The sequence below is a fragment of the Ceratosolen solmsi genome, unplaced genomic scaffold (genome assembly GCF_000503995.2).
Source record: "Ceratosolen solmsi marchali unplaced genomic scaffold, CerSol_1.0 scaffold19, whole genome shotgun sequence".
NCBI lineage: Eukaryota > Metazoa > Arthropoda > Insecta > Hymenoptera > Agaonidae > Ceratosolen > Ceratosolen solmsi.
The window spans coordinates 1,104,869-1,117,756 of NW_011948443.1; the positions used below are offsets into that span (position 1 = coordinate 1,104,869).

Here is a 12,888-nt window from a genome sequence, read left to right on the forward strand (position 1 = left end):
ACTATAGCAATGTCACTTATTATATTATAGTTTAAAAATATATTATTTATATTTGTAGTTTCCTCAAAAGGGTAGTTATAGTGACGGAGTATATCAAAATTCAAGATCCAGATCCAGAGTAAGTTTATGCAATTAAGTTTTATTAATTAAAATTAATAAAGTATTTCAGTACATTCTTTTTTTTTTAAAGTTAAATCGAATATTTTCTGTATTATTAATATAATATAATATAATATTAATATAAATTAATTTAAAAAATTAATATTAACATTTTACTCTATTAAATTATTATGTTTATAAAATTTATTGAAAGTTTTTGTTTTTTTACCTATTACCAAGTTAAAATTGTAACAAAACATTCAAAAATGGGTTTATAGTAATTTGTTAATTAATGGAAAAGTAAAATAATATAAGCAAAATAATAACACTGTTCGGGATTGAAGTAATTTCCAAGACCATAGGCTCTAGGCATCGCTAGTCCCTCTAGCTCTGAAGTTTGTGTTAACACTTGGGTATCAGAATTTTAGTTTATTATATTTTGGTTTCAAATGCCCTACAATGTTTATATGGACTTCGCATAGCAACGTCGCTTGGAATTCTCCAAATTTCTTTAGCCTTATTTTTTCTTAGTTTTCGTTCTATGCCTCATGTAAGATTCCAGTATAGCAACAACGATGCTTTGTTGCTAGCTAAGTAAGCTGCCGCGCGGATATTTACGGGCAACGTTAGACGCTGATTGTATTTTATTCAGTGAACAGTTCTCAGTCATTCAACTATGTTATTCAGCCAGTGCTTTCTGTCACGCACCAGTCGCTCAGTTACGCTTGCACAATTAAGCCATCTCAAGGAATACACGTTTTAATTATCAAGTGTGCTACAACTTACAAGTCATGGGTGCTGGCTGCATTACGAGAAACTATATGGTTAAAACAAACATAGTCTCAAAGGTAATTTCTTACACTTTCAGGGCCACACGTCCTATACAAGCGTGTGCACATATTACACTTTATTACACTTTCGAGGCCACGCATCCTATACAGGAATGTGAGCATATTGCACTTAGAGGTCACACATCCTATATAGGAGTGTGCGCATATCTCTACTAATCCTTACAACATTAGCAGAGGCCACGACATCGTCATCATCAAAGAACAACCACTTTATTGCGAAAAGACAGGGTTTACACTCTTCTATGAGAAGTGAATGCTGCTTATTATTAATGTAACTATTAATAAACCATATGTTAATGACGTTTGCACATACTGCATCTTTCTATAACCCTACCACTTAATTTCCACTAAAGCATCTGCTAGGGCAAACGGCAAATTATTAAAGCTATCGAAACATTGATAGTTCGAGTCAGGAAATAATACCACTTCCGAACAAACATAAAAATTTAAATGGAAAATATATTAAAAATGTATTAATTTTCAGTACGTAGTAATTCTATTTTGCTGCTTTAGATTTCCATAATATTCAAGCAAATACAAATAAAAAAAAAACAAAAAACTTTGAATAAATAATAACACTTTAATAGAAAATATTAAACTAAACAAAAATATTAATACATATAAATTAGAGTACTCTATTTTATTTAACGACGTATTAGGCAACTGTTCATAAAATTTATCTAAAAATTTTCTATAAATATTTATATCATTGAAATTTTTTGTCGACTCTAAGCAACAAAAAACGGCCTTTTTTAATTCATATTGTTAACTACCGCCAATACAACATTTAAGATAAAAAATTAAAAAGGAAAATTTAATCCTTTTAAATATATATTATGAATAAGCAAATATGTAAATACTTGACTTTCTACAAGATTTATTTTGTATAAGTACTATATCGAAAAGTACATATTTTCGTAAATATGGATAATTCTTAATTTTAATGTAATATAGAATTTTAACCTCTTTGTACTCTTTTTTTAAAATACTGTATAACCTTGTAGTATGACTTAGACTTAAGTTTCAAAATCAATGTCAATTTAAAAACTAAAATAAGAATACACGAAGTAAGAAATGGAAGGAATGCCATTAAACAGAATAACATTAAAACGTTTCAATTTCAGAAGGGTGAAAGTGTGATAAAAAATCAGATAATTCTATGAAGTAATTTGGATGTCCAATAGCAATTCATGTATTTCTAATTGTTATTAGTATCGACTTATAACATAACTATCTTATTAATAAAATTACTAATTGACAAAATCAAAGTAATTTTTATTCATATTAGAACCTGAAATCTCTAACATTTAATTTAAAATGAGCTATAAAAATTCCTCTTTTAAACCGAATAGTGGAGGCTACATTAAACTTAGCATTGTTACTAAACAGAAATAGTTATACAGAAGGTCTATAAGTAGGCCATAAAGATTAATAATATTTGGATAAAAAAGTATTATCATTGTATTTTGATTGCAATTAATTCGAGAAAAAGTACAATGCAATTAATAAAATGTGATTATATAACAATCAAACTTCGAAAGCTTTTATTACCAGTAAAATTACAGCTAATACTGAATAAAAAAAGTAAATATACTCAAATTATGTACTATTACTGATATACTATCGATGGTTTATAAAAAGATTATTGAAGTGTGCGTTGTTATCCTAATCGAAAGTGGTTCCAGAATTTGAAAAGAATGCATTTTTTGGAGCTGTTATATTACAAATTATACGCTAATTATTGATTATCAAAGCTGATTTATTTTTGTAAATTTCATTTTACCATTGAAAAGTTCAATTACGAGGATATTTTTATATGATTAATGAATGTTTCTAATAAATTCAACGTAAAATATCATGTAAAAAATTTCAATTGTATTTTAATTACTTTATTTTGTGACATACTTCCAGTGTCAACTTTTGTTACATATTTTAATATAAAATTCTTTCGTTAAATATTTCGTGTCTCATACAGAGGTGAAATAATTTTAATAATACCGTAATGTATTTAGTAAATTTAGCACTTAATAGTAATAGTAAATAATTACGAAAAAATCGTGTATTAATATTTAATGATTTTAGTGTAAGATAACTTTAGAAATGCCAAAAAGTATTTATAAACGAATAGGAAATCGATATTTTGGCCAGAAGTTAAAATAAATAAATCACGCAATTTTTTAAAGTGATCAGTATTTTCAAATCCTATAATTCTATATTTAATATCTATCTATAATTAAATTTATAATTATGTATATTTATAAAATTTATAAATCTATAATAAATCTATAATTAAAATTAACGGTATCAAAGAAATGAATTCCTATAAAATAGAAGCATAAAATTTTAAACTGTCAGTTGTGTGTACATGGATGCAATTTATGGTAAAATAAAATAAAGTTCTTATTAAAATAGGCAATATATATAAAATTATTTTATTAGTATAATACATTTATGATAAATAAATAAATATATATATATTATATATATATGACTCCAATATAAAAGATATAAGGAATAGGTAATCGATCAATATTAACTTAAAGTGTGCTTGATATAAGAATACTTTTATTAATAATAAATTATTAAAAAGAAGTTTGTATTACTAAGAAATAAATAATGAAGTCTTCTTAAACAAAAGTCGGAATCTCAAACTATTCAACATTTACTTATATCGAATACAATTTTTATTCTATTAAACTACAAATTATTTAAACAATTATTTGTTGAAAACAAAGAATTAATTTAAAACATCAACTTATTGACATAATAATATTACATAATATTTCCACTGTTATCTTTTTTCATAATTTTAGTAATATAAACAGTATGTTGTCCAAAGGAAAATTCAGCAGATGTATCCTGAAATTAACACTTTGAAATTTAATGAATAGATCATTAATTATTAATATTTGAGTTAAAAGTTGAAAAAAGTATTAATTAGTTTGTTTTTCGTCTCAATTTAATAAGATAAATTGTTGAGATTTAAGTCTTGCTATTCACAAATTTTGGAAAAATTGTATATTGTTGGTAATACGGAGCTAAGAAGTATTATCTCGATTACCTTGTTCATGACAGTGGAACCGTGTATAAATGTCACAACACTTTCGAAAGCATTATAAATAAAAAGATCGTTTGATAATTCCAGAGTATTTAATAATATAATTCTAATAACACCCACTCGGTGAGATCTTTATTAGTATGGTCGGGGTTAAAAAAAGGAATAAGAATATAAAAATGGATAGAAGCGATTAAAACATGCGTGGAAATCATTATCGTTTGACATAGTAAATACTTCATAAATTATATATTATTAGATAATCAAAATATAAACTTATTATTCATACGAATTCAGTTCATAGATAAAATCTGAATTTGCACTAAATAACTATCCAAATAATTATGAATTTTATTCGCTTGCAAAAAATAAGTAGATATAAGAATCAGACAAATGCTGAAAAATATTGAAAGTTATTTTTCCAGAGGTAACAAATTGTTTATTGTATATATAAAATGTAATACTGTATGTATAACTATTTACATACTATATATGCATTCAATATGTTAATAAATTTTAATATTTTACTATAATCTTACATCTATATACTTACATTAATTTAATATTATATTACGATTTAAACAAATTAATTTATCGTAAAATCACACATAAAAAATAAAGTTCACAAAATGTAATAAAAAAAGTGATTTATATTTTATAAAAATTATTTATATATTTTACAATATTTTAGTATTTTTGTAATAATTTTAATAAATATTTTATCTAACAATAATTAGCAGATTTGAAAAATTTTGTAAAAAATTATAACAGACAATTATAACATAACTATATATTCAGTGAAGCCTATTAATGATGTAATATACACAAGTTTTTATTCAATATTAGTTGTTATTTACAAATTATAAATTAATTATACGAATAAATATGGAATTTGATGTACGATATAATATTACAACTGCTATATTTGTAAACATATTTGTAATTGAAAATAGAAAATTATTTTTAAAGAAGTTTCACCATTTCTTTTATCAACGTGTGTATATGTATGCTATTTTTATTTAAATAAATTCAATCAAACATTATATTGGTTTACAAACATTCTATATTAGATCTAAACACATTTTACATCCTCATAAAATATTAATTAATTTTTTTTTTAGACAGGTAAACACTTTCATCGAACTTCACTTCTAATAAAAGCCTTCAATCATAAATTTCGTTTGGATTTAGAACTAAATACGTAAGTAAATCGAATAAATGTAATAAAACTATTAATGATAAAAGTTAAATACTTATTTTTTTAATTAAAAAATGATTAAGTATATATTATTAAGGAATATTATTTTTAAATTATTCAAAAAAATGATCTAAAACTCTTTATTTTATAATTAAAAGAATTTTTGACTGAATAGTATAGATAAAATTATAAATGAAGATCTATAATTTATAAAATAATATAGTAAAACATGAAATTATTCTATTAACTCTTCAGTAATATTAATGTGATTTTATTTTATATATGTAAAATATATATCATTATTACAGACAGCTTTTAGCTCCAAATTTAGGACAGAAAGATTATTTAATCAATGGTGCAGAACAAGTATCTAAACAGGTAGATAGTATTGAATGGAAGCATTTTTATTTTAGTACATATCAATAATTATACATAATATTTTAATCATTATTTCAGGAAATTGAACATTGTTATTATCATGGTACTGTTAAAGATTATCCTGGAGCTAGTGCTGCATTTCATACATGCAACGGTGTTAGTGGTGTAATTCATTTAGGAAATGAAACTTTTGTTATTCATCCATTTTACGGTGGAGATATGTCGGTCAGTAAGAAATAGTTATTCAATTTTATTATAATAAATGTTTTAAATATATTCTATATATAAATAACACTTTCATATTTTTATTATAACATCTTTTTTTAGATAGTATTTCTTATTTAATTTTCATTTATTTATCTATACTTGACATTAATTATAGTATTAGTATTTTATAACCAAAATATATATGATGGTATGATATATTTATTTATATATATATATATATTCTTATGCATAAAGAATAAATAGATGATTATGATTTAATATAGTCATTTATCTCGTTAATCAATTAATTTATCTCCACTACACTCTACTCTATTCATCTCGATAAAAATAATTATTTTACTTATAAATATTGTTAATTTTTTACTATAGTGTATTACTATTAGTGTAATTTTATATTTCTAATTCAATCCATATATATTCTTTTGCACAATCTGAATCTGAATTTTTTATTATTTTTGAATAGAGAAATATGTTCGGTTTACTCAACATTTTGACGACAAGCGAGTTATTTTAACTGATAAATTCATCTTTAAAATAAAGATTAATTGCTTACTCTTCATTGAAATGGTATGATACTTTATAATCAATAATAAATCAATTTTCATTATATTAAATTCGCAACATTACAAAATAAGTTATGTCACATATTTATCTATATATAAATAATATTATAAAAAGAGATTTTATGGAATTGTACATAATTTAGAAAATACTTTGATAGTTGTAAATATGAGAAATTAAAGATTTGCGAAAAAGATCAGTAAATCAATTTAAAGAAAATAAATAGAAATGTAAAAAAATGAAAATTCAATGTATAGATTTGTTATACGATTTTAGTTCATAAAGGTTTTATATCATTGTCTTCATTATATTATTTTGTCATTGTCTGGGATCAGACTTAAACCTTCCTTTGATGGTGGGTGGAGGTGTTGCTGGCAAGTGGAAGGGGCAATGCAATTATTCAATACCACTTGTAGAATTTAATGTCTTTCCTTTTATTAAATATAATAACTATAACAATTAGATAATGATCATAAGAGTATGAATGGCAGCGTGAGTGAATTATTGTGGTGAAGTTTCTTCAATTGGTGTACGTGATGGTGAGAGTATGTGTACTCTCGGTAGAGTGGGGCGCGATTCTTTCTCCTTGCAAGACGAGTCGCTGTAGTAGTAGACGCGCACTGAAAGGGAGCGTGAGACGTTGCTGCCTTAGGCTCTTGAGTAGCGTGAGTGCCGCTGCCGTTGAAGTAGTGGTACGGAGCGTTTGTGTCGCATTGCTGCTTACATTGGCGTCAGCGCCTGTATTGGTGTGGTTGTAAGGAACGGTCGTGTACGTTGCTTACGTGGGCGTGAGTGCTTATTGGTTCCCTGAATTGCTTGATGTTCTACGTACGTACATAGATGCAGTACTGATGCTTGTAGAGTTACCGCTTGCAGGAGGAATAATGAGCCCGTCGTGGAGACTGTATGATTATTAATTTGCACTACTACAATGCGTGTCAAGCGCTGCTCTTAAATATTCTCGTGCGAGATTAAAGCGCCGATAGCGCACCGGTGTCTGTTACTATCCCGATCATTATGGTGACGTCACTAAAATATAGCCTTGGAAAGTTCATCGGCATTGCTAGTCGGAATTAAAATCTAATATTCGAGCATTCTGCGTAATGAAATTTCCCCCAATTCGCTGAATTGTGTTTATAACGTAAATGTCCAGGTGTTTATAGCTTTCCCAATTTTGTATTCCGCCCGCCATCATCAATTCATTGGTCGTGTGATTGTGGATGAGGCGGTTTTTAGTGTGACAAATCTGGTCATTCCGCCCTTTCTCGAATGCAGCTCGATGACTCTGGCGAGAGGCCACTTGCATGGTGGTTGTCTTTGATCTGTGATGAGAACCAGGGATCCAATTTGGATATCATTTTTTGGGTGATGCCACTTTGATGTCGAGAGATGTTGTAGATAGTGTTTAGTCCATTGAGTCCAGAACTGTTGGACTCGCTGTTGTATGAATTTCCATCTGGAGAGTCTCGAAACATTCTTGTCCTTTAATGATGGATCTGGTAGTATATTAAGCGGTCCTCCTATAAGAAAGTGGCCTGGTGTAAGAGTTGAGCAATTATCGGGATCGTCACTTAGTGGTGTAGTGGGCGTGAATTCAGTCTGGCCTCTATTTGGGCTAGTAGGGTCGTGATTTCTTCAATGGTGAACGATGCTTCTCTTGTTGATCGTTTGAGGTGTAATTTTATGGATTTTACTACGGATTCCCATTTCCCTCCCATGTGAGGAACCGCAGGTGGATTAAATTCCTAACGTGCATGATCTTCCGTGAATATGTTTATAATGTGATGGTGTTCCTTGGTACATTGAATGAATAGCCTTTTTAACTCCTTATCTGCTCTGACGAATGTTGTCCCACAGTCTGAGTGTAAAACCCGTGGAATACCTCTGCGACTTGAGAATCTTCGATATGCTGCAATGAATCTTTCCGATGAGTAATCACCCACCACTTCAAGATGCACTGAGGATGTAGCTAGGTATACAAATACGCAGATCCAAGCCTTGTAGGTCTTTGCTCCTTGCCCCTTCCATGTCCTTATTGTGAGGGGGCCAGCATAGTCAACGCAAGTGTGTGAGAATGGTTGTGAGGGCGTTACTCGGGCGAGGGGTAGATGACCCATTAGTTGGCTGGTGCAAATTCCTCTTTGTTTGTCACAGATGACGCATCGTAGTATATGTGATTTGACGGCTGGTCGTCCTCCTAGTAACCAGTATTGTTGGCGAGTGTATGCTAGCGTAATTTGGGTGTCTCCGTGAAGTGTTCTGAGATGTGTTTGGTCAATAATGAGGTTTGTGAGTTGTGATAGTCTTGGGAGAATGGCTGGATGTTGTTCTCTGTCATTGGCGCGTTCATTAGTCTTTCACCAATTCTTCTGACGCCTTGTGCATCGATGTAGGAAGGGAGTCGATGGAATGCATGTGATGGAGGCAATCTTTTTTGGGACCTCATTGCTCTTAGTTCATGGGAAAAGTATGTATCTTGTGTCAGTCGTATCCACTGCGTTCTTGCCTGGTCTATTTCAGAGTGTGTCGGCTGGCTCGTTGAAGGGCCCCTTTAGGCATGCGATGAATCTGATGCATGTTGCAGTTATTTCCAACATTTTGTTGAGTGATGAGTAATCGTAAATGATGTCCCATTCATAGTCTGGCCTTTCAATTGTTGCGGCTAATGAGATGCTTACGCGAGTTTCCTGGTTGCATTGGTTATCCCCTTCTGTTGGTTGTGTTTGCCATTAGTATGGTGTCATTATCCATGGTGGTCCAGTCCACCATAGTGGATGGTCTTTAAGATGCTGTGTTGTTAGTCCTCTGGAGGTGCAATCTGCTGGGTTTGATGTTCCTGGCTTGTATCTCCATTGTGCTTCTGAGGTAAGTTCTTGAATCTGGGTGACTCTATTGCATCTATGATCTATTGTATCTATATCCGTCTTTAACTGCTTCAATCCGTAACAGTCATACTATTTGGAATTGGAGCATTTTTCAAGATTTTGACTTTCGGAAAGCTATAACTCTTCTAGCTATAAAAATTTGTAAACATTTCTATACAGTCCTATACAGAAGTGTGAATATATTACTGCTAATCTTTGCAACAGTAGTACAAGCCACTTTCATTATGTACACTTTCGAGGTAACACATCCTATACTGGCGTGTGAGAATATTACACTTTGTGGTCACACGTTCAATACAGGATTGTGCGCTTATATACACTTTGAGGCTACACGCCCTATACAGGAATGTGAGCATATTGCACTTTGAGGTCATACGTCCTATATAGAAGTGTGCGCATATCTCTACTAATCCTTACAACATTATCAGAGACCACGACATCTTCACCATCAAAGAGCAGCCACTTTATTACGCAAAGACAGAGTTTTCACTCTTCTATGAGAAGTGAATACAGCTTATTAGTAATGTAACTCTAAATAAACCGAAGGCTGCACATATTACACATTTCTACAACCGCTCCACTTGATGCCTTCCTAAGTATCTGCTAGGGCGGGCAAGCCAAAAAATTTAACAGTTTCGAACACATACATAATTTAATTATAAGCAATAAATCAGTAACTTAATTATTATTTGCTTTACTTCTCTACACTTTTATACTTAATTAATTATTGATGTCATTTTATTTCTGAGTAATATTTATATTAATGTGTTATAAATGTTTAGTATATTAAGGTAGTTAAGATTATATTGTATAGAAAATTATACAGAAATAACTTTGTATCTTAAATAACATATTGATTTTTAAATCATAGCAAGACATACATTATTCTAACCTGATTTAATTTGAAAAAATTTATCATTATAAATATAATTATCTAAATACATTGTAATAAAAAACGAAGTTTTCTATTATTTATTTATTTTTAAAATTTATCAATTATAATTGATAATTAAAAATATTTATATATTTATGATTCTTATTATGTACATTACTTTTTAAATAATTTACTAAAGTACGCAAACTATATTCACAACTCTCTTTTAGCAGAAGCATCCTCATGTTATATTTGAAGCGAGAACAAAAATTAATAAAGGTTGTGCTAACTCAGGAACACTTGAATGGCGTTCAAAAACACGTCGACAGAAGCATTTAGTGAATCTATCAGAGGATGTTTCAAATAGATATAAGCGAGATGTACGCGAAGTCGCTAAGTATATTGAGACAGCTATCTTCATCGACAAATCTATGGTAATGTATAATAAATATGTATGTTTTTTGTATATATATAATAAATACTGTTCGGAGATTCCACTGACCCGGCGTTGAAGAGACCAAGGTGATTAGATTAAACCATGCCACCGTTTTACTGGTGGACAAGTGGGGATGAGTGAAAGGTTAATGCATCAATTCAGTATAAGCACAATTGGTTTTCGTGACATTTATTATAGGTTCAATTACAATTATGCAAACGATTCACCGGTAGTAGTGAGTGTTGTTGACAATTAATAGAGAGGAAGTGCAGGGCCTCGTCCGGGTGTGCAAGGGAAGCCTGGTCCAGCTGGAGGTGTGTTGCCAGTAGCAGCGCCCGTAGCAGTATGATGGAAATTACTCTGGCTGGAGGTGCGTGGCAGGTTGCGGCGCCCCGTAGCGGGAGAGATGAGAATTAATCTCCCTGGAGACGCATGGCAATGGCGGTGCCCCGTACCGATATAACTGAGAACCAGTCTCGCTAGAGGCGTATCGCGAGCAATTGCGTACCCCGTAGCAGTATAAATAAGAATTAGCCTTGTTGGAGGCGCATGGCAAATGGCGGCCCCCGGCAGCGATATAAATGAGAATAAATATCGTTGAAGGCGTACCGCGAATAATTTTGCGCCCCATGGCAATAAATGGTAATTAGTTATTAGCAGTGCACTTTACACAGATCCCTTTTGACGGAGGTGTGTAGAAACCGTAGAACTTCACCAGATATGACTTGCACGATTTCTTCTAGACTCACTCAACAAGACAAAGAAGGTAAGCTTTTGCCGGTTGGAGACTTTTACCGCAGTTGCTATGCGGTTAATGGATAAACATTGTAGGACGTTCTCAAGCAAAATCTTTGAATTTATCGAGAATTTTCGTAGTCAACGTTTACGACATTGTGAGCTGTAACTCCTATTGCTATGCTCCAATCCTAAACAAATACAAAATACATAAATTGTAATTTACTTATGTATTTGGTTTTTATGACTTATGCATAGTTTTCTTCAAGCGTTACAGTTGATGCTAATTGAAATAATATTCTGTACACAATTGAAAAGATTAATAAAGAAAATGGATCATGTATAGAAAGGACTGAATTAATGTGATACTGTAGTTTTTAGTATACTTTAATAAATAGTTTTGTTATGGATTACAGCAATTTTACGCGGTAAACAAACACCTGTGCTTAGGTAGAAACATTTGCGCGCCGAGTCATAAACAGAATTCTATGAAATCGGGAAACCTCACTACTCAAATTAGTCGAATATTACATTACAATTCCGACTAACAAGGGCCGACGAACTCTCCAAGGCTAGATTCTAGTGACAATCAGCATGACAAGACTGATCCAGAATTCACCGGAATTGCAAGCCTGTGTTAGGATATTTAAGGAGACACGCTTGACGCTCTCGCTCTCTTACTAGTTCAATCAAGCATTCATCAAGACCGGATCGTCATTCTACAAATCGACACCAGCTCAACGGAAGCCAAGCTTATTCGGCTATCCAACGCTGCACAAATCGACTCCAGCTCAACGAAAGCCAAGCTCATTCGACTATCCAACGCTACTACACGGATCGACCTTAACACACGTAAGCCACGCTATTACACACGTTCTTACGTACCATCAATGTACTGAGATCGACTCTACACTCATAAGCTACGCTATTACACACGTTCTTACGGATCACTAATACACGGTTCCCACCAACTAAGTAAGCAGCAATACTAATAAGTGGTACACGGTACGAGGAATACTCCCACACGTCAAGCAGAACGCGACACGGATATCACCCCTCCACTAGATCGCTACAGTGTGCATCTCGCAAGCGGCAACGGCATCATCACTGCCCAGCATCAGTGACGTCACATAGGCCCCCCCCCCACTCAAACCGCTACAGCTCTTATCGGCAGCGGCAAGGCGGCACCACCGCTTCCCCTTTACAGCGCAGCTCTCGTCACGGCATCATTATTGCCCCGCATCATAGACCTTACACAGGCGCTCCCCATTCAAGCCGATATAGCTCTCATCGGCAGCGGCAAAGGCGGCACCATTGCTGCCCCTTATCAGCGCGAATCTCCCACTACCACTGCGAGTTCATAACTACGAGTAGGAGAATCAAGCACCAAGCCATCAAAAATACACTTACAGGATTCTTGTCACTCATATTAATTGAAGAAACTCTCCTTTATTCATTGTATCATACATTCAAGTCTACATCAATAGACCACTGACGATTTATTACATATTATATTCAATAAAGGGAAAAACACTATGTTCAAAGGCAGTGTTGAATAATTGCATTGCCCTTTCCACTTGCCAGCAAG

At 31.8% G+C, this 12,888-nt stretch overlaps 1 protein-coding gene across 7 annotated transcripts in view; it reads left to right on the forward strand.

Moving 5' to 3' along the window:
* The window catches only part of mmd (disintegrin and metalloproteinase domain-containing protein mind-meld), a 46,214-nt gene that overhangs the window by 10,076 nt on the left and 23,250 nt on the right, over positions 1 to 12,888 (forward strand). For 5 of the 7 annotated variants that reach the window (XM_011504170.1, XM_011504175.1, XM_011504173.1 and 2 more), the window contains exons 4-8: positions 59 to 118; positions 5,127 to 5,206; positions 5,512 to 5,581; positions 5,660 to 5,806; positions 10,360 to 10,563. In XM_011504170.1, coding sequence (XP_011502472.1) covers positions 59 to 118; positions 5,127 to 5,206; positions 5,512 to 5,581; positions 5,660 to 5,806; positions 10,360 to 10,563 — 561 coding nt within the window. The remainder of the gene's footprint in view (positions 1 to 58; positions 119 to 5,126; positions 5,207 to 5,511; positions 5,582 to 5,659; positions 5,807 to 10,359; positions 10,564 to 12,888) is intronic. The other 2 variants (XM_011504172.1, XM_011504174.1) reach the window with 1 other exon arrangement.